Source organism: Hakea prostrata, chromosome 1, assembly GCF_041222555.1.
Source record: "Hakea prostrata isolate BN-2017 chromosome 1, UWA_Hpros_2, whole genome shotgun sequence".
In the NCBI taxonomy this organism is placed as follows: domain Eukaryota; kingdom Viridiplantae; phylum Streptophyta; class Magnoliopsida; order Proteales; family Proteaceae; genus Hakea; species Hakea prostrata.
In genome coordinates this window covers 73,227,073-73,250,320 of record NC_142600.1, presented here as the reverse complement: position 1 = coordinate 73,250,320, position 23,248 = coordinate 73,227,073, and the positions used below count along the sequence as shown (strand labels likewise).

Here is a 23,248-nt window from a genome sequence, read left to right as displayed (position 1 = left end):
GGATCTAGACTCTATGCACCCCCTAGTATTAAGCAGAGTGCCTGATACAAACACAATGATACTGCAATCCTTGACTGATGACCTGGACCCACTATTGAGAGCCTGAGATTAATGTGCTGAGACATATTTATAAGAGTTGGGATCCTCTATCTATCGAGATAAAGGTTTGTACCTCCCCTTACAACTCTCCATCTACATTAGAAGGAGGCCCACCTTTGAATTTACAAGATGAATCAGAGGTAGAACTTAGTCAACTTCTTTCCTAATATGTGATGTAGAAATGTGATGGGAGCATAGATCTTTAGTTTTTTTACTAACGGGTAGAGAATCCAAACTCGACCCAAACTCTATTAGATCGGTTCAACTTCACACATTGTGCTGCCAACGGTTGAGATCGACCGTCTTTCTTGATTTCAACTACCTGCGAGATCAAAATTTCGGTCAAATTTCGATTTCGACTGTTCATAGCAAGTACTACACGTTTAATGTACGATGTTCAAGTCTCGCCGCATTCGATTGCCCCCAATAAAATTTTTTTTGGGGAGAGAAATCCTCGTTGGTGACGGTTATAGTGTACCTATCAGACATCAATGATAATGGTTAATGGGCATTGTCGACTTGTCTTCATCAGTTCATCGGATGCTTTCTCTATCGGTGATTCACTAAAAATCTGTTTAATGAGCGCGTACTTCCTTTCCTCTCCAAGTCAAATTACGACTTTAGTGCGCAATAAGGTTTACTTTTCTTCCGCTAACTGTGAAACTGTTATTTTCGTAATTTCCATACGAAACCAAGGGCATTTCTGCAGGCATATTTGTATACCCGCAAGATCCGATTGCATACCCGTATATCATCTAGCCGCAACCCGACTCCATAACCGAAACTCTTGTTAACAACATTTTAAATATAAAGTTGAAGAATCGAAATCAGCTTTAAAGTTTAAACTACTGTGTGGAAATGAGAATGTGATTATGGTTTATTGAGAGCAGCAAAATCGTAACCAGGAAACAATAGCAGAGACAAGAAGCGACAGCGAAAAAAGGAGGATAATCAGGGGGTCACGGTGGTAGTGGTGGTGGAGCCGCCGAGGACTGGAGGTGGCGCTTTTCCTTTTTTCTTTTCAAGATTTCAGTTAGAATTTGGTAATTCATATTGGTAATCGCCTTTAATCGATATCGTTGGTGGTGACGGTGTTTATTGGAGTTTGGAGTGATTTGTATCGAATAATACAAAAGATGCCATGTAACAACAAGTTTTACAGGGGTGAGGGGACCCTTTGAAGCCTTTAGGGTTTCAAGATTAGAATCTCAGAGCGAGAGTAAGTGAGAGATAGGGTGTTTGGCTTTGAAGATGACGGAAGTGATCCTCCATGTTTACGATGTCACCAACAGTGGTTCTGAAAAGACAAACAACACCATAATGCACATCAACAAGATCTTCAAGGACGGGATAGGTTTGGGAGGCATCTTCCATAGCGCAGTTCAGGTTAGTTATTTTTTGTTCTTTCTTGTAATTTCTGGAATGTGCGCTTGGTTGGATCCAAAACTTTGTCGTTACGGAGAACTTGTTATTGCTGCTGTTCGTCACAAGTTCTACTTGCGATAGTTCCAATATTGTTTCCTATCGACAGATCTGTGAATATACAAATTTTTTATTTTAATGTTAATAAAATCACTGAAGGATCTATAGATTCTGGATGTGGTCGTTAAATGAAAACCATACGAGACTATTAGAGTATTTCGCGTTGAACCTGCAGAAGCTCAATTTTCATGTTTAGAGTCGGTATTTTTCTAGAGAATGTTGTATGGCATTTTTAGAGAAGTCCCTAATGTTTAGGATCAGCATTCACGAAAGAAGTTTTCCTGTTTTCAATTTTGTCTTCCTTATAAACTCCTTCAAGTCTTCCTTTATATGCCAAAAACTTTAGGAAGGAGATGAACATCCAAGCTGAAATGGCCAATGGTATGACGACTTCAACATAATATTTTTATTCTTAGTCCTGAAATAAATGATAGGAAATGTTGCATTGAATATTCAAGACTTCTGGAAAAGGGCCAGCCCTATGTACGTCTGAGGTTAAGAACTTAAGAAGACCATCCAGACTTTTGTCATATCCTCTGTTAATCTGGAAACCTGCAGTCACTACTTTCTTCGATTCATTTAAAGCTACACCTTTGACATGCAACACTAAAATTTACTTTGGACTTTTGAATCGTATAATCGGACCTCCCATCTTGTCTGTTGTCTTTAACTTGAACTTATTGCACTTATTTCAAGATCTTGAAAAGGCCAAAGCCTCAGGTATTTGGAGAAAATTTCTCTCTGGTAAAATGATCAAATTCAGTTTCCCGTTATCTTTCAAAAATAGTTTATATGTGGACACCCTGCACAAATTCCCCCCAATTCCATCATCTTAGGCAGATCTTTGCATATAGTGTAGGCTGTATGGAATCTTAAATCTGGGTTGCTGCACAAGTTTCATGGAGAACAGCGTAAAATGTACAGGGTTTGCAGTATGATAGGGTTTTTCTTATTAGAACAAAAATGAGAACAATGGAAAAAGTTGGAAACAAAGATCAGTTAATAGATTTGCTTATTAGATAAAATCCAGACACACTCTTGGCATCTCAGCTCCCTTACTCTTCAGCAAGATTGGACCGTGTTAATGAAGAGTCACCTTAGGTATCTGTGGTGCGCTGCACTGTATCATATCTTGTACAACAACCTATAACCACTTCCATATGGTTTATCTGTCAAAATTCATTTGATGAGAAGAATATTGTTTCACATTGTAACAGGAGCCTTTTCTTTTTTCGTCTGAGCTGTTCTTTATTCTTCCATGGTGTCTTCTTCCATGAGCTCTCTTTCTGGTTTTTCTTCAGATTCTTCATTTGTCTCTCCTTAGCTGTCGCTGAAATGTACATCTACAAAATACATGCTTTGGAATACACAGTTTATTCTTCTTTCGTGTGGCTACAGTCTGCTTGGTCTTGTAGATGGATCCACTTCCCATCCTGCTCTCTTGGCTTCACCTTCTCCTGCATATCTGGCGCTACACACTGACATATCTTGTACAACAACCTATAACCTCTTGCATGTGGTTAATCTGTCAAGATTAACAGATTTGTTTAATAGAAGAATAATGTTTCACAAACCAAACCTCAAAAATTGAGAAATATTATTCATTAAAAAAGGGTGTATCTAGTGTAGAAGGCTTGTGATATGCATGTCTGGGGAGGATCAAAATTTACACAGACTTACTCCCATTTCACGGAGAGGCTGTTTCTAGAAAGTTGAACGTGTGACCTCTTGGTCACAATGGAGCAGCCTTCACCTCTGCACCAAGGTAATGCAAAAATAAAACTCAAGTAACCTTGTCATAGGCATTTCACGAAATGATGGATTAACAGTATCATAGAAGTATTTTGTGAGTATGTTGACCATAACATTTAAAATCTAATAGATTTTGGAGATATTTAGTCTTCAACTGAAGATCTTTCACCTCTCATATGACACTGGAGCTATAAAAATTTGATAGGTCTTGATTCCCTTACGATAGAGCCCAAAATTGTAGTAATGTGAATTCATGAAGTGAAATTTGAAATTTAACTGCAGAGAGATTTTATTGGGTTAATAATCCCCTGGGTCCCATTCTCTAGGATACACTAGTGTATGTATTTCTTGTATTAAACACAACCCACCTCTCCACCCCGCTTTGTAAGTTTTGCTCTATTGGTTACCTTCCCTGGTTTTTGGGTTATGTGTCAGTTGGTCTCATGGATACATGATGTTTTGTAAAGGTTTCTCTTTTAAAATGACTCCACATGCAGGTTCACGGAGATGAGGAATGGTCATTTGGGTTTTGTGAGTATGGCTCAGGAGTTTTTAGTTGTCCTCATGGTAAAAATCCAATGTATTCATATCGTGAACGCATTGTCCTTGGAAAGACAAACTTTCCCGTCTTCAAGGTGAACCAGGTTCTGCGGGAACTCAGCAGAGAGTGGCCTGGAGACTCATATGATCTATTATCGAAAAACTGTAATCACTTCTGTGATGAGTTCTGTGAAAGGATTGGTGTGCCAAAACTTCCAGGTAACACTTCTTGTTTTATTTTTCTTTTGTTTGTCTTTTATCCATGGATCTTGCTTGGGAAAATATCAACTTCATATGTAGTCAAGTTTATAACTCAATATATTATATATCACACAATTGGTGATGCTATGGTGTGCTAAGCACGATTATCCAAGGAATTGTTTGTACAAGGACATGGAAAGTTTCATCACTGCATTGAATCCTCCAAACTTTACAATTGACGCTGCTTCATCATGTAACAGCAGCTGCTTATCTGAGCTGGTGATATTGTATTGTGCTAAGCTCGCAGACCTGTAATTGATGATTTTTTTTTTGGGGGGGGGGGGGGGGGGATGAATAAATAAATTCATTATAGAAGAGAAAAATAAAATACAAGAGTACAAGGGGCAAAACCCAAACAAAGCAAACCAAATGGCTCAATAAACAAGTATTAAATGACTGAAATCCTTGATCTCAATATGAGAGCACAATCTTATATTTATAGAATATGACAACAGTACAATATATGAAAAACAATACACATGTGCTACACTCTAACACCCTCCCTCAAAGTCAAGGGTCCCCCAAGAACCTTGAGTTTGGATCGTAGAATACCAAAACGAGCGGAGGAGAGAGCTTTAGTGAGAATATCAGCAAGTTGATCACTTGTAGAGACATAACGAACACAAAGATCATGTTTAGCAACCTTATCACGAACAAAGTGAAAATCAACCTCAGTGTGCTTCGTTCGAGCATGAAAAATAGGGTTTGCCGTCAAATAGAGGGCACCAATATTATCACACCATAAGACCGGAGGAGATACTTGGGAGATCCCCAATTCCCCTAGAAGAGACAAAATCCAGGTAAGCTCAGTAGTGGCGAGGGCTAAAGCACGATATTCACTCTCAGTGCTAGAATGAGCAACAGTAGATTGTTTCTTGGATTGCCAAGAAATAAGATTGGAACTAAATAAGATAACCACTCTGCGATTTTCGATCAACAGGGCAACCAGCCCAATCAGCATCAGAGTAGGCCTCCAAAGAAGTAGAAGAAGATGGCGTGAGATGAAGACCAAACAACAGAGTACCCTTCAAGTAACGCATCAATCTTTTAAGAACTACCCAATGAACCTCCTGAGGAGAGGCCAAAAATTGATAGAGCTTATTCATAGAATAGGATAAGTCAGGTCGAGTAAGAGTAACATATTGAAGACCACCAACCAAACTCCAATATAGTGTGGGATCAGCCATTGGTCTAGCAGACATATTTGAGAAGTGAAGAGAGGAGTTCATAGGAGTGGAAATAGGCTTTGCATCCAATAAGCCAGCTCGGTTCAAAAGTGTAGTAATATATTTTTGTTGAGATAAGAGAATCCCATTTTTGAGAGGAATGAGCTCAACTCCCAAAAAATACCGAGCGGGACCTAAGTCTTTGAGAGCAAATTCAGATGCCAAAGTGGATAGTAAAGCATCAATAGCATGTGAAGAGGGCCCAATAATGAGTATATCATTAACGTAAACAAGAACATACAAAGTTGATGTAGGGTGATGCTGAATGAATAATGAGGAATCGGTTTTAGAACCATCAAATCCATGTTGGAGAAGAAAAGTACTAAGACGTTGAAACCATGCCCTTGGCGCCTGTTTGAGGCCATAAAGGGATTTCTGCAGTTTGCAAACATAAGAAGGATATCGAGAGTCCACATACCCTGGCGATTGGTGCATATAGATTTCTTCAGTGAGGTTACCATTGAGAAAAGCATTGTTGACATCAAGCTGACGAATAGGCCATTTGGAAGAGACAGCCAAGGCAAGAATAATGCGAATGGTAGTGGGTTTTACCACAAGACCGAAAGTTTCGTCATAATCCAACCCGTATTCTTGTGTATATCCTTTAGCTACTAGACGAGCCTTGTGATGTTCTATGGTCCCATTAGCCTTATGTTTAACACGATAAAGCCACTTACATCCTATTAATCGACGATCCAATGGTGGAGGGGTAAGAACCCAAGTGTTGGACAAAAGAGCATTAAACTCAGTATCCATGGCAGTACGCCAGACAAGTGATTTAGATGCTTGACTATAACAAGTTGGTTCGTCCTCAGATGAGAGATGAGTAAAAAGAGCAAGAGGAATAGGATACCGAGAAGCATAGTAACTCTTAGGTATTTTGGGAATGCGGGTCCCATCCATAGAACGAGTCACCATAGGATGTTTGGATATCATAATAGGATGTGAACTGGCAGCAAACCTATTTGAATAAAAAACCTTATTAATTGAAACAGTCCCTGGTAAATGTTCATCGACAGTCCCTGTTTGAGTTACATCAATATGACCAAAAGAATAGGGCCCATTAACAAAAACAGTAGGATGTCTAGCAAGCCCAACATGTAAAACGTCATTAGTAGGCCCATATGTGAACTGAGTTTAAAACCATATGTGCAGGTAAAGAAGGACAAGAAACATATGAAGGAGATTGTGATAAGGAAGAAGTGGAAACAGGAGAAGGCATTGAATGAAATGGAAAAGAAGATTCATAAAAAATAACATGACGAGAAATGACAACCTTTCCAGTTGATAAAGACAAACATTTATACCCATGATGTTTAGGACTGTAGCCGAGAAAGATAGATGCAGAAGACCTAAAATCAAGTTTGTGTTTATGAAAAGGTCTTAAGAATGGAAAGCAACGACATCCAAACACTTTAAGAAAGGTATAATCAGGATGTCGATTAAAAAGTTTATGAAAAGGAGTGTCAGAATTTAAAGTAGTTGTAGGTAGGCAATTAATAATGAAGATAACAGTAGAAAAAGCCTCAGACCAGAATTTCAATGGCAAACCAGAATGAGCAAGCAAAGAAAGACCCATTTCGACAATATGACGATGTTTACGTTCAACACGGCCATTTTGTTCAGATGTGTGAGGACATGACAAATGATGAATAATACCACAAGACTGTAGAAAAGTAGTGAAGCTCCTAAATTCCCCACCCCAGTCAGATTGAAAACTTTTAAGAGAGCAAGAAAATTTGTTTTCAGCAAGAGCTTTAAAAATTTGAAAAATCTGAAGAGCATCAGACTTTTTAGCAATGGTGTAAAGCCATGTGAATCGGGTAAAATCATCCACAAAGGAAACATAATAACGATGGCCTTCAGTAGAGAGAACAGAGGAAGGCCCCCCACAAGTCAGAGTAAACTAATTGTAGAGGAGCAGTAGTAATAGTGGAGCAAGAATGAAAAGGTAATTGGTGTGATTTTTTAACAACAAGCAAACTAACCACGCGACCAAAAGGCAACCAAAAGGCATCGAGCCTAGCAACCACCTATGAGCAACAAGGAATGCAAACTAACCACGTGAGACAACACTTATTTTTTAGATTTTTTCGTTTTCTTATTATTTCACAACGACTTGAAATCAACAATAAAGTCTTCACTAATTTGATGCTGCCTTTTGTTGGCATGATTGCTCCTTCTACAAGCCTCATGATCAGAAGACAAAGAACTTGGAAGTGACGAGGGGAAGGGGAAGGAGTGAAATAACACAGGGGCGGGGTGGACCTCGTGAAGGGGGGTCCAAGAGGGAGTCAGGGAAGGAGGGAGGAGAAGAGGATCCTGAGGGTTGGAGAGGGGATTGAGGCATGGGCTGGTGAGAAGGCCAGTCGAGAGAAGTGAGGGAAGGGTCCATAGAAGAGATGTGTCTAGGGAGGAAGGGGGGTCGAGAGGGGGGCAGGGGAAGGAGGGAGGAGAAGAAGATCCAGAGGGGAGGAGAGGGGATTGAGGGATGCGCTGGTGAGAAGGCCAGTCGAGAGAAGTGAGGGGAGGCTCTAGAGAAGATATGTGTTTAGGTGGCTGGGCTAACAGGGTGGGCCATGGGGTTGGGTTAATAAGTGGGATAGGTCTGAAGGAATTAGAATAGTAGGGGAACCTGGGCTGGGAGGAGGATGGGCTGCCCAGCAAAGGGCCCATTGGCCTAGAAGAGGGGTAGGGAAGGGAGAGGACCAAGTGGTCTGGCTAGTTAGAAAGAGTGAACAGAGAGGAGGCCTAAAGTAGAGTTGAACCAAGGGGGGACCACCCAAGGGAGGAATATTGGGGACAATGAGAGCACCAAAGGGAGAGGCCTATAGGGGAAACAGAGGAGAGAGAAAGGGGGCAGCGGTAGCAGTAGCATCTATTGAAGGGCCAACAGTAGCATTGATGGTAGAAGGGAGGCTTGCCTCAATGACCGAACGATGGGGACAAGATGGATCTTGCAGGGTTAATGCTAGGCTAGGGAGGTGAGGTTTTTGAAACGATGAAAACATCAAGATAAGGGTTAAAAATACAGAGTGCAGAGGCCATATTGGGCAAGGAGGCAGTGCTGGGTACGGTGGGAGCAAAGGAGGCAGTGTCAACAGAGGAGCCATCATTGCCAGCGGGAACCTCAATCTGAGTTGAGGCAGGAATCACGGTTTGCATCTATGCGGTTGGGAAGGGTCAGGCTGAGGCGGGTTCACCAAAGCAGACACCGGCATGGTGGGAGATCTCACGAGATCTTGGGAGATATCTCGCAATTTTGGGATAGTGAGACGAGAGGAGAGACGATATCTAAGAGATGGGAGATCTCGCCATATCTCGGCAAGATCTTGCCATCTCTGGTTGAACCACCCGGTTTAGGGGGTTTTAAAACCCCTTATCTCGCTCGAGAGAGGCATATCTTGCCTCTCTCTCACTGCAACCCTCAAAACTTGCCAGAAACTTGATTTTTGGCTGGAATTTGTTGGGGATTCAACTTCTAAACATCCTTAACACATCTACAACATCAGATTATCATCATTCAAGCCTATTTCAACTAGATCTTCAACAAAGGTAAGATTTTCCCCCAAATTTGAATTTTTTAAAGTAGAATGTTCTATAATGGGTGTGTGAGTCTAGTATAAATATATGGTGATCTACTAGCTTTGATCTACACTTTCATGGAAACAAATGATCTACTAAACTCTAAAACTTCTTATGGTTGTAAAATTTTGAAAATATTTAAGTTCTTTGATAGTTTGACATGTAATGTATTTGATACTTGAAAGTTGATAACTTGAATTACTTGATATCTCTACATCACATGTTGTCTAACCTTGCATTTCACATCATTTCGGTTTTACACATAGGGTCGAGTTAGAAGACATACTTAGGGTTATTTTCTCACAAATCTAAGGCCACCAGTGTGTTCAAAAGGCCTTAAATAGGCTAAATACCAAATTTTAGCGTTCAACCCAACCGGGGCCCTAAAATTCACCGAGATGGGCCACCGAGTTTATGCCCGAAATTTTGTATATCTCGACCGAGATCTCGGTATTTTCAAGTGGTGAGAGCGAGATCTCCCACCATGGACACCGGATCTTTTGCAAGTGGCCATTGCTATCTCCTGTAGACTAGGTGCTGAAGGTGTGGTGGAGATGGCTTCAACAACGATTTGCTGAAGAGCATTGATCGGAGACAGCAGAGTGGAAGTGGCTGGAAACTCCATTCACTCATCAGGAAGGGAAAGCAGAGCACCATGATGGAGTTTGCAGCAATGAAGTCTACAGGAGGAGACTTCATGGCGGAGGTACAAAAGGAAGCTTTATGGCCAAAGGACAAACAAATCTTGCACCTTGCAGAACCTAGTCATACACTATAATTTGGTCACAGTGGAGACCGTTGTCATCTTCAATGGGGATGAAGGCAGGGAGTGCCTTGGCAGCAGGAACATCAACCCATGCGAGCATATGAAAGGTGCTCCATATTGAGGGTTTTCAGGTCAGCTTGCAGAGGGCACCCAATGGCAGAGCTGATTTGACTGAGGCATTCGAGGTTCCAAAATTCTAGGGGAAGAGCGGGAAGGTTATTTTGCAGGGGAATAGCACTGAAGTCAACCCTGTGGAGGGCATAGAAGGTTCCCATGGCTTGAGGAAGATAGGGGATTTCCCTACGAACCATGGTGATATGATTGCTGGTGCGAATTGGTTGTAGCCATCAGTTGTCTATATCTGATTCCCATCTATTTGATGTCACCATAGAATGAAAAGGTAGAGATGAATTACCATTTGTTGAAGCTTATGAGCAATGTTATAGTAAATGAAGAGTAAATGGTTAGACAGACTAAAAGATGGAGATGACATTGACACTTATTTTTATCATGGGAGAATGACTGTTGTGGTTCTCTGGTAACGGATGGAAATGGCTACAGAGCAACTCCCCACCCCCTCCCTGTACCAAGAAAGAAAAAAACTGAAAATAAAAATCAAATCATCCTTCTTGCAGAAAAAGCAGATTATGGGTTGCTTCCGAGGTCATTTGGCTTTGTGAAGTACATATATAATGGTCTGTTAGATAAACTGGAATAACTACAGTAGCAGAGTAGACTTACATGAGGGATCACATTGAGCCATTTTGTTGGTTATTAATGAGTTGCTGGGTAATGTCAAGGAGAGTATCTGTGCTCATATGGTCAATGTTATATTCAGAGTAAATATTTTTTGTTGATTGGGATGCATTGAATGACTATTTGTAACCTAAGAAATTTGTTGCCAAAGCACCGTGAAGTGAGCAGATAGATCTTCATGCCAAAGCAACCGGTTGAGATGAGGATGTTGAGAAGGGATAAATATTAGGAATGGTAATATTTGAGCTGATTTAGGAGTAGCCCGATTCAAGATAAACCACGTCCATTTGTGACTGGATTGGTAAGCTAGTCTTTTGTGCCTTTGTCCACCACTTGTTGTGAGAACACAATCTTAGGAAATGGACTTTCAAATCTCGCTCTTTAGACACGATTTGGAATGCCATCTAGTTTGTTTTTTCTGCTAGGCTTCTGTCTATCCCCCCCCCCCCCCCTTTTTGTTTCGTCCTCCGTATTTTCTTGGTGTTTAATTTAATTATTTAATCATAAAAAAAAAGAAGATACGCCACATGAAAGTCATTTGAGATGGCATGGCCATGTTCAACAAAGTTCTCCAAATGCTATTTAAATGGAGTTCTTCAAATGCCTGATTGGGAGGCGAGGATCCATGTCGCTTATCATAGGTAGTCTGTATATGATTTGAGTGCACTTGTAGTTTGTTATGTTCTTTCCTTGTTGCTGTTATTATTAATATTCTTTTTGCAAGAATCCCTGCAGCCAGCTCAATTTAATTGGGACAAGGCTGGACAGTAGTTGCTCTTGAAAAATATTTGTTATACTAAGAAGGATTCTTAAAAAAAAAAGCACAAAAAGTAAGTTTGCAACATAATTGACATCTTAATTGTTAATATTTTAGCAAGTATACCTGCACATGCTTAAAGACAAAAAATGGTAAATAATAGATAAATGAACTTAGATTCTTTAGTGAACTTTACGGGAAGTATGAGTACACACCTGGCATACTACACAAACAAATGCACTGTTAAGAGAATCTTTTAAAGAATATGTGTAAAATAAAGAACTGGAAACCTAGGAAATCAATGCTTCTGGTGAACAATTTGTGTTTAATCTTTGCAAATCCATAGGCTTTTTGACTAAAACCTGGGCATGGTAATGATGCTTCTGCAGATAATTGCGAAGGAACATCTATTAAGATCATGTACTGAAAAAGAACGAATTCCCGTTTTATGACATCGTTATATGAACTGTGTATTTGATGGTAATTTATTCCCATGATTATCCTAGGAAATTTTCAATTATTTCCTAATTGGAAAGGGATATTCTTCTCATGGTTATTTAATTTTATTAACTGCAGTTACTTTGAAACGTGCTTAACTTTACCTTTTCCTTTCACAAGTCATTGCATGACTTAGATACACTTCATTTCTTATCTATCTATTAATCTGGATGTAATGAAAGCGCAATAGTTATATGTTTTTTCTCAGGTATCTTCAAATTAAGTGATGTTTACTGCAGTCACTGCATAATGAGTATCAGCTCTATGACTTACTTTTCATACAAGAATTTTTCTTATTTTGATTAAATTTCTTGCACTTCTTGATTAGACCTTGTTTTATCTTCAAATTAAGTGATGTTTGCTGCAGTCACTGCATAAGAGTATCAGCTTTATGACATACTTTTCATACAAGATTTTTTCTGATTTTGATTAAATTTCTTGCACTTCTTGAATAGACCTTGTTTGTTGATTTTTTTTCCTGCACGACCTAAAGGTATCTTAAAATTAAGTGATGTTTGCTGCAGTCACTGCATAAGAGTATCAGCTTTATGACATACTTTTCATCCAAGAATTTCTCTGATTTTGATAAAATTTCTTGCACTTCATGAATGGACCTTGTTCTTATATTATATATTTTGTCTTTGCAGCTTGGGTTAACCGCTTTGCAAATGCTGGTGATGCTGCTGCTGAAGTAGCTGGAAATGCTGCATTACGGGTGAGATGCTCCCCTCTCTCTATTGGTTGATAGCCTTCTCTGTGTGCATGTGACATTCCTCTTGAATTCATTCTATTCCTTGGATATTCTTCTGGTCAAATCTGTTGGTGCTGTTTACCATGGAATGCATGTACTTATTGACTTCCATATTTATGAGAGTCAATGACAAAATTATAATAAGTGGTCATCAGAATGGGGGAATTTTCATATCATCCTTGAGACTGTTCAAGCCTGTGACCTTCAAGTCTGAACTATCACATGTAGCTGTAGTATGGTAACTTCTGAACTGGCAATTCTTTCAATGATTAGAAATGTCATGGAATAAGAATGCAACTGATTTGAGTATGTAGAAAATTAACATCATTGATAACAATTTGATTGTATTGTTGATCGTTGAAGTTTGGAATTCTGAATGGTCCATAGACGAGAATCTTGAGAAGGCTAAATGCAAGTGATGATATGCTGACTTTCATGTACTTTTTGCTCCCATTTCCAGCTTTGGCATGGCTGATGAATTTTCTCTGCTTGTTTTTCTGGGGTCCAGTTTAGACAAGCAAAGACGGAGATTGTATCTGCTAGCCGAGTGGCATACAGGTTCCTAGCTGGTATTGGCTCCAACCCCCCTGTTACTCCGGAATCCCCAAGCAATTCCACTGGAGGCTCCCCCAGATTCCAAGCCAGTTGGTTGAGAAATCTTGTTTCTTCTGTGGGCCACAAACCTTCAGATTCTGAACTCGAAAGCCAGGCTGAAGACACTCCCCAACAGCAGCAACGACCTACCGAACAATTACAACAGAATTCCAGGGGTGATGTTTGAGAAGGATGCTTCTGTAGCATCATTTGCTGCAGTGTGCTGTAACATTTTGATTTCTTTTACAACGAAATCATCTCTGTCGAGAAGTGGGACATTGAAACATTTAGGTGGTCATCCATCATGCAGCGTTATGTTACATCCTCATTGCTTTTGGTTTCACTCCAAATAGGGTTGCTGATTCGATGGTGAGTGATGAGAAGTGGAGTTAAAGAGCATAGACATGCTGTCATGTACCTGTCTGTCCTCACTCTGGTAGAGGCTTTTTCCATGGAATCCTTCTTCCCAAATGCTGATCGTTTCACTCATGGTGTCTCTATGGCTGAAGAGGAAAAAACGTGTTTGTTTTTTGTGTTGCAAATCTGTTGATTCGAATAGTACTTCTGTTGTCAAATTGCTTTGGTTCGAGAGATTTATACAGCCATGATTGTTCATTAAGGTGGCCGTAAGAAACTTGAATTGCCTTTCCGCAACGGTGCGTGCTAGGAAGGCATGCCGTCAAAATCGTCTCCATTTTCCTTTTTTGTGTGTGGATGACACCAGCAAAATTGTTCAAAGATACTTAAAATAGGAAATTTTTTTGTTTGAATTCTTGGCAACGTGCATTCTATCTTCAGCGTTTCCAAATCTTGGGTTGGGTTGGTTCCCTACGCTGTGTGAACTTCCTGTAAAAGATTACATTTGCAGCCATCTACTTCAAACCGTAAATCTTTTGAAAGTGTGTCATTCTAAAAGAACTTTAAATAAGTAAACCTCTCTCCAGAGCTAATAATGTAAGTTTGGTTGTTCATTCCATTGTTTTCTCTCTCTCCAACGAGTTAATTTTTTTCATTGCTACAAAAGTAATTATCCTTCACTTACTTTTTGAGAACTTATTTTCTTCCTTTAGACCCATGGAACAAAGTTGCTTCTTTTTCCTTCGCACCAAGTTACACTATTTTTTTTACTCCACCAATTAATCTCATAAGTTGTACTAGAGCGTCTTGGCCTCACCCCAACACCTGACCAAACCATTTGATCAAATCATGAGATATTTTATCAATGAGTAACTCACACCCCTAGATGAGCCTCCATGTGGGCCCCTTAATTGAATATGTGGTAGACTCCCAAGTTCTCTTCATAAACTGAATTTTGAGAATCATCATTTTGTGCAAATTGCTTTGTGTGAGCCCCCTTTTTGGCAATGTATCTACCACTTTATCATTTTCAAAAATTTCTGCATTTTTTAAATTTAAAACTGTAGAATTCACTTTAGCATCCATCTTTTCTTGTAAATTATTAGAGTCCATGACAATTATATTAACTTCTTCCCTTAGATTAGGCAATAAGGGAATCAGAGTTTCTGCAAAGAACAAATTATGACTCCCCTTATCTTGAGGAGTGTGGGTTTTTCATTAGGCAACAACTCACCCACCTATGCACTTTTCACATTATATAAAATTTAATTCACTAGAATCTACTTCATCCACAGACTCTTCTTTGTGGGGATCCAAACGAATTAGATGGCTTCTGTGCATCAAAAGATTTCAAAGTAATTGGAGTTTCCAACAAATGCTCCTAAGAAAATTCCTGAGTTTTATTCGAAGAGGAGTCCTCCCTATCCATGCCTAAGAAGACCTCCCAAACCTTGTCCTGTGTTGTCTTCTCCAGCGCTGGCAACTTCTCTTCTAGCATAGGATTCTTAGACTTTTTGTACAACATAGCGTTGTTATACGTTCAAACCGTTTGCAAGGGATACACATTTTATTGGCATCTTCATACACAATATGTATGATAGATTGGAAAAAACTGAAAACCTTCCCAATGTCAGGTTCCATTCATCTGATTTGAACTCCAAACACATGCTCCACCCCCTTTTCCACCTCAACCAGGATACAAGCATAACTAGGACATGCTACCAAAAAACCTTTGTTTAGTTCTGTTATCAAGAGTGGGACGACCTATTGCTTTTACTATTGAAAAAAGTACTCGAAAATGCCAAAAGGAAGATTTGTGAAACAAAACCAAACTAATTTAGTCAATGGTTAGGCTGTATTCACATTAAATTCTGGCCTCCAACATTGAAACTAAACCACTAGCGAAGCAATCCAACAAGGGCTACATCTTCATATTGAGACATGTCCTTCTCGGAAGCAAACTGAAAAATAACAAAACCTCTACCAATGGAATGCAAACTCACCTAAGCATCTAATTTTCAGTTTTTCACTTCCTTCATCAAAGCATCCATGGCGGCTTTCCTAAAATCAAATTGTCCGATCAAGGTGAATATAAGCAATTTACACTAATGCCTGTGGAATAATCATACGAGTAAACTTCTCTGTTTGAATCAGCTCAGGCAGACCTTCCATGGACACCTTCAGCCCGCTCACTACTCCATCATGAGAAACGGCACCTTCGGTTGCTCGATTTGGCGGGCTTTAATCAGTAGCCGCCACCACGATCAAGCACGAAACAACCAGCCTCATTGATTATTAACGTAGCATTAAATCATTTTGATTTCTGAAATTGCAGTTCTAACAGGTTACACCTCAGAGTGCTTGATCTCATGTGGATCTACAGAATGTACCATTTTCAGGGAGGTAGACCTAGTAAACGAAAAAGGAAGTGATTAACAGGGTTTCTCTCCCGTAGGGTTGTAGCTTTAGGCTTGTTCTAAGATTTTTAGGCTTCTAGGATGGCCAGTTTCAAAACCCCACCAAGTCTCTATAACTCTTCTTTAGAACCCACAATGTACAAACTTCAAAGCCTTCAAAACTACCCCCTAGAAGTTTCTATTAGTCTTCATTAGAACCTTCCGCTTCACCCCAACTTATAGATCCTTAATCCTATTGCATTGAGCTGGAACCTGAAAAGAGAAGAAAAGAAAAGAAAAACTAGTTACAAATTTTAAAAAATGATTACAAAGTTATCATGGTTTTTAATTATTAGTAGAAGAAAAACAAATAATTCTTCATATTTGATTTATCAAAAGATTGAACCCACAACAATGTTCACTCCTTTTTTCGAAATGAAAGTATGCGAATATTACTTTACCAAAACAAAAGTATGAGAATATTCAATTTGGATAGAAATCCCGAAGTAGATCATGCAAACAAAAGTGAATTTGTCACCTACAACTTTTGCAATTTTGGCATTCTCATACCTCCCTGGACGACACTTAGATACTCGCACAAGAATCTCTATCAAATCAACACCATGATTTTTTTTCTTCCTTTTTTTGGGTGAAACACCATGAAAGTTTCAAACCATGGAAAATGAGTGCAACAAAGTGATTTTCTCTTGTCAACTGAATGATGCTTTATGGTTGAGATAGAAATGTTGATTTCATGATCGTATCAAGAGTGGGAGATTCATGAAAAGCTTCTTTTTACCAAGTTGAGATTGGTTCTAAACCAAAAAGAAACCTTATGGCAACAAAAATCAAGACCCAACTGGAATCTAAAAGGAGACAGGAACACCCACTTCTTTCACCTGGCGATTATGAAACACATAACAAGGAATAAAATAAGAAGCCTTAATAAGGATGGACTCTTCGTCACCTGTCAAGATCAAGATCAGATTGCATCAGCCTTCAATGATCATTTCAAAGGCATTTATTCAACCTCAAATCCTTCACTTTTGGCTAGCTACTTTGATACTGTTAGAGGGAGGATTGAAGAAAGGGATGCCCAAATGCCATCAGCCCCAACAACCAATGAAAGAAATCAAACAATTCCTTTTCATGGATCCAAATCTCCAGGGTCAATGGTTTTTCTACTTCTTTTTATTTATTTATTTCATAACTCTTGGGATACTATTGGTGAGGAAGTCATCAGTTTTCTCCAGGCTTTCTTTCAAATAGGTACCTTCTCAAGTTCTATCAATCAAACCAATATTGCTTTGATAGAAATCTTTACTGCCCAAGATCATTTCCTTTAATCATAATGGATTCATTAAGGGCAGACAAATGCAAAACAACATATTAATAGGCTATGAAATGATGCACAAAATCAAGCAGCATAGGAAAAGAAAGAAGGGACTGATGGCAGTCAAGCTTGAAATGAGGAAAGCCTATGATAGGCTCGAGTGAAATTTCATTGAAGCAGCTTTCAGAAGTTACGGCTTTCTAGATAAATGGATCTTGTGGATAATATTTTGTATCACCTCAACATAGTACTTTATCTTCCTAAATGGTTGCCCACAAGATTTTTTCACACCTTCAAGGGGATTGAGCCAAGTTGATCCTCTCTCCTCTTATATTTTGTACTTTGTGTAGAGACTTTATCATCTCACCTAGAATTGGCAAGAGTGCAAACGAAGATAAAAAACATCAAGCTTTCTAGAGGAGGAGAAAGCATATCCCATCTGGCATTCGCCGATGACCTAATACTCATTGGTCAAGCAACCAATAAAGAAGCAGCTATGTTTCAAAATATCATTTAGAGATATTGTTCTTTCTCACGGTAGCAACTCAATGTTTCAAAAACTAGATCCCATTATAGCCCAAGCACTTCTTCTTCAGTGAAAAGAGAGCTACCTTCCCATTTCGATATAACCCCCACCTGGAGCTCGATCTCTATCTTGGCACACCACTTGTAAGTGGTAAATTGAAAAAGCATCACTGTGATACCCTCATTCAAAGAGTCAATTCAAGGTTGCAAGGGTGGAAACCTACATGCCTACGGGCAGCTGGGAGAACAGTCTTGATTCAAGCTACAGTGAGTGTGATGCCTTTACACTTCATGTCATGCTTCAAACTCCTAAGTGTTGTCTTATAGGATCTAAACTCAATGACAAGGAGCTTTTATTGGTCAAAAGGAAAAGGCTCACTAGTACACACCATCAAGTGGGAAACTATTTGTCAACCAAAGTGGTGTCGTGGCTTGAACATTAGAGATTTTGGAAAAATGAATCAAGCTTTTTCTAGCTAGGAAAGCATCGGAACTTCTCTCAACTCCTCTTTCTCTTTGGAGCAAAGTGATGATGGAAAAGTATTTAAAAAAATGTTGAGTTTATGGAAGCAAAAGCAAAGCCTGTTAACTCTTGGGGATGGAAATCAATTATTTGGGCAAGAGATCTACTTGTTAAGGAACTTTTCAAATAAGTTGGGAATGGAAGAAATATCAATCCTTGGTCCCACTTTTTGATACCTAATGTTCAACCTTCTCGGGCTTCATTTCCTAATCAACAACTTGCACCATCTTTGGTGGAGGACTTCATCTTCAATGGTCATTTGATGGAGGAGAAAGTTAGACACTAGTGGTCACCTGAAATTGCTAATCAAATTTTGGAAATCCAACTCCTTGTTACAAACCAAGCTAATAGAATTTTTTGGTTTTCGATAGCAAACGGGATGCACTAAATCAACATACAAACTAGCAACCTCAGATGCAATAATTCTAGAGGATAAGATTTGGTTGCGACTGTGGCACCTCCCCTTAGCCCCAAAAATCAACAACTTCTCGTGGAAAATTCTACACCAAAAACTTCCAACAGATTTATTGTTGTTGCAAAGAGGATGTCATATTCCAGATTTTTGCTCCATTTGTGGCATCTCACAAGTGAATGTTTCAATCATTGACTTTGGGATATGATCACATATGGGTCCTTGATTTGGCCTCATCCAATGCAAGTTTAAGTAAACATGTAGTTGGGATATGGGGAAAAAAGATGCCGAATCCTTTTCCCTTTTTTTTTAAAAAAAACCACCCTCCCTTTTTCAGTTGTTATCCCCCCCCCCCCCCCCCCCACTTTTTGTTTTGGCCAATTTTCTCGTGGTTTTAAGTTAACAAAAATTAAAACTTAACCTTTATACCAAAACAAAGTACTTGAGTCATGGAATTTTGGACCTTTCTGGCACAATGCGCTTGTGAGCTAGTAATCCAAAGAAAAGGAGAACGGGACATCAACTTTAGAACTTAAAAGACCAAAAACACAGGAAGTGCTACTACTCATCCATCCATTATACACTGAGAAAACTAGAATACATGGCAATACACAGCTTAGACTCCTACAGGCAGAAAACGAGAACTCGAAACAAAAATGAAGAAAAACTCAGAAGACAAACACCACAATGATATTCAGCATAGACGAAACCACACCTGCATCGAACAAACAAGGATACATTCACCATGCTATATACAAAGTCATTATTCGAAGCCACGATCAAAGCTCCTTACAGAGATAGGACCATGATTACTGATACTCCTTACTTCCTACCATTCCATTTATGACAATTGTATCCGAACATGAATCATCAGATATTTGAAGTGATGAAACTGCTTGTGCCGCAACAATTCCAGCAGACATTTCAGTTGTTCCTTGCCCCATCTCACAGAAATATGGTGCATAAAGATCCCTACCGAAAACCTTGGGTGACAGTGACCAGCCATCAACCCCCCAGTCACTCCACCTACACCCAGACCCATATGCATCAGGTACCCACCCTAATCCTCCAAGACAATGCTTTGATATGCCCTGATGAGGGAGGCATGCCTTCCGCCCTCCCATGAAGAGCCCAATGTTGGATGTATGATCCCATGGATTGAACTGTTCATCTTTTTTCAGCCTGAATTTACACTGATCTTCAGAGTCTTCGCCTATGAGGACATGCAAAGCAACTGCCTCAGCTATTGCAGCACCCTCTTCATCAAGGCGTTTCTGTTCTTCTATCTTTTTCTGTTTCTTCTTCTCTAGCTCAGACCGGATAGCAGCAGAAGTAGCGAGAGCTTTCTCCAAGCGCCTCCTTTTCTTCTCAGCCTGTTTTTGTCGATCCAGTTCATCTTTTCCCTGCTTCTTTTTTTCCTTCCTAACAGCAGATGGAGCTTGAGCACATGCCATATCTTCCATTAACACTACAATTCCCTACAACCAATTAATCCTGTCTTGTCTAGTTCTCTTCTAAAGAACTCAGCTAGAAGTATACATTTCCCTGTGACAAATTTTCATACAGAAGAAGAGGGGGGAAAACCTACTGTATGTGTTAGTTTCAAGGTAAAGAGAATACCATGTAAGATCAACAAGCCCAACCTACACCCACTCAGGTCTAAATGAATATCTCATCTTACGCACGATGCACTCCCAGACAGAAACTACAGGTGACAGAAGAAGGGTGAAACGGTAAGCATTCACAGACACATCCCATGGTACCATTCTGCCACAGCCTTTGCATTTACCCATCTTGCAACCAATAGAGAACAACCAAAAAGGTCGAAAATGAAGAATTCACAATCACAACTCAGATCAAGCAGCTCACATGGCCTCTCTAACTGCAATGAAAATTAAGAAACACAATTGTTAACCCCTGCAAGATACGAAAAAAGAAGAAGCAGAGAAGCAGAGAAGCAGATTGTGCACCTGAGTGGAAAAGCAAACCCTAGCCCTAGCCCACTTATAAGACCTCAATGGCAATTGGTAGAGTCCAGACTAAAAGAAAAAACACAAGTAAAGGGATCAGTAAAACTAAACAGACGGTAAGAGCAAATAAGATATCAGATCGGGGACAACATGCACAATTTGCGCAACCGTAGAACCTGGGTAGCATGCAGTGATGAACGGCAAAGTTACCCAGCACAATTGAAACATGAACTGGGAAATTTCCGAACCAGAAACTGTACAAAGGGTACTAGTTTCTACACAAAAATTCAATCACCCAAACCCTAATTCGCAAAGTCAAATTGGGAAGGTGAAACAAGTATGCCCATAAATTGGAGTATTCCCATGTTGCGAGTTGCGGCTTGCGGCCCGAACAATAAACACTATAATCGAGATGGTTAAAATCTAGCCATTCCACAACTCGTGGGATCGCTGAATTGTGAGGGAGGATCAACGAATGGCTCAATATATCGTAACCCTAATCCAACCAATGTCTATGCCTCAAATTTTGTTCTACGGTATCAAATTTCCAATTTCCAACACAGATCCATGAAAAAAATCGGAATTCGACTCGACCCGCTAAAAAGTAACATCGATGGTACAGAAACAACAACATGATGAAGCTAACCCAATTAACAGATCGAATTAGAGTATACCAACTACAAAATTACTCAAAATCAGAGAAAGAACAGGAACCGATCAAACCCATTAACCAGATTGCAATTGAAAAAAGAAAACACCGGAGATAGGATGCTCACCTGGCAGCGTGGTAGCAGGGATGGAAAGAGTAAGAATTCCCAGCCTTTATGTTCAATTGCAACGCATAGATAGAAAAAGAGGCAGAAAGATAAATAGGTCTAGTTACGTGAAGCGTTAGGATCTGCAACTTAACTACCTCGCCTAGCACTCACAGAGATGAAGAGGGAGAGAGTGAGAAATAAAGAACAGTGCGAAGACGAACAGAGAGAGAAAACGCTTCTACAGGAAGAAAGGATATAAAAAGAAGAGAAGGGCCACCACAGTCCTCTTTCCATGAAACGAAGGTGAAGGGTATTTGTGTCTTTTGATGGTTTGTAGGAGGGGTATTTATGTCACTCGAAGATAGAATAGGACATTTTATCTCCCGATGGGTCAGGGTCCGGGTCATGTCTTCTTCGAAGCGGGTCTTGCGGGTCTTCCGGGTCTTCTGTCTGGACTATGGAAATAATGAAATGTTAAAAAAGTGGCCATCAATGGGCCCCACTCTCAACTATCTTGGATCTCAGCCATCCGATCTTTTCAATTGTAGATCGAAAACACGTGTCTGTATTGCGGCTCTATGCCTTAATCGCCAGGAAGGAACCAGCAACAACCAGAAAAGTAGATAAGAGTTTAAGTGTTTAACGGTTTGGTGGCGGCGGACATCAACAACCGCTAATCGGGTGGAAGATTCGGACATCACAGTCCATCTCAGTCTCTACTGACAAAAGTTTAAAATATCATATTTATTTTCTTTTTTGGTATAGATATTTATTTTTGATTGGGTGATTTTAAGAAACTATGGCACTTACCAAGTATTGTATTATATTGGTTAATGTATATTTATGTAATTTAATAGAAAAACTCATGGATATGTATTTGATGTGTCTGAAAATTGTTTAATTTTTGAATACCTGTAAAACGAACGTAAGATGTAGGCCAACTCTTCGGTCAGGAAGCCACCTCTAATTGTTAAATCAATGAGAGCACCACCAAAGAGCTCTAGCAAATTGCAAATCTTAATTGAAAGATTTAATGGAGGGAGACAATTCAATTACCTTCCCTTTTTGTTATGCTTCAATTTATATAAGGTTTGCTCTTTTTTTTTTAGAGCAAATTGCACTGGCATTCCAAAATATGGAGGCTTTAAAGCACTGACACCTCAATTTATGTTTAAAAAGCACATAGACTCCAAAATTGGATTTTCATTGGATATATTAATCCAATTTGTCCTGAAAACCTTTTCAGACACTATTTATTATAGGAATATTTTTAAAAATAAATTGTGATTTAGCTTTTTTCAATAATAAATTGGAACAAATATATCCAATGAAAATCCAATTTTGGGGATCTATGTGCTTTTTAAACATAAAGTGGGGGTGTTAGTGCTTTAAAGCCTATATTTTGGGGTGCCAATGCAATTTGCTTTATTTTTTTTTTATCTTTGGATCAATTCACAAGTCTTATTTGTAGTTGTCCGATCGTAGGACTTTTTGCCTTCAAACTGAGTTAATGGTGATTTCCATATAAAGCACGATTGTCTATCTCGAACTTGGAGGGATCATGTTTCTTCACATAACCGCCGAGTTCCTTTATGCTCAATTCACCAATGGGTTAACCTCTGGAAACCGCCCCGATCGAGGCAATCGAACTGACCATGGTTCAACCTAGTTGGTTATTATTTTTACTTGTCATTATTGTATCCTTTTTGTTCTGTCAAAATGTATCATATAAGTTGTATCTAATATGGATACATATCGACCAAATATCAATATCGTACTATTGAATACTTTAAATCTTGCTTCTGTCTTGTCCGGTCAGTTTTATGGGTTTGGCCCAAACTTTGAACTACAGGTTTTTGTCAAAATTGATGACACTTTGATGCTTTCCCAACGGACTTACTATCGGG

At 39.4% G+C, this 23,248-nt stretch overlaps 2 protein-coding genes across 3 annotated transcripts; one reads left to right on the top strand and one right to left on the bottom strand.

Annotated features, from left to right (window-relative positions):
* Positions 1-933: 933 nt before the first annotated feature.
* Positions 934-14,291, top strand: LOC149029921 (deSI-like protein At4g17486). The gene is made up of 4 exons (XM_089142243.1): positions 934-1,485; positions 3,831-4,092; positions 12,370-12,437; positions 12,982-14,291. Exons 1-4 carry the CDS (start codon positions 1,351-1,353, stop codon positions 13,252-13,254), a joined length of 738 nt encoding a protein of 245 aa, XP_088998369.1. The 5' UTR covers positions 934-1,350; the 3' UTR covers positions 13,255-14,291.
* Positions 14,292-19,054: 4,763 nt separating this feature from the next.
* Positions 19,055-21,586, bottom strand: LOC149029920 (uncharacterized). 2 transcript variants are annotated; one of them, XM_089142241.1, is made up of 3 exons: positions 21,360-21,586; positions 20,584-20,652; positions 19,055-20,495 (listed from the first exon to the last, which is right to left on the bottom strand). In XM_089142241.1, exon 3 carries the CDS (start codon positions 20,074-20,076, stop codon positions 19,423-19,425), a length of 654 nt encoding a protein of 217 aa, XP_088998367.1. In that variant the 5' UTR covers positions 20,077-20,495; positions 20,584-20,652; positions 21,360-21,586; the 3' UTR covers positions 19,055-19,422. The 2 variants fall into 2 exon arrangements, with proteins under 2 accessions (XP_088998367.1, XP_088998368.1); XM_089142242.1 differs by lacking the exon at positions 20,584-20,652.
* Positions 21,587-23,248: the final 1,662 nt, after the last annotated feature.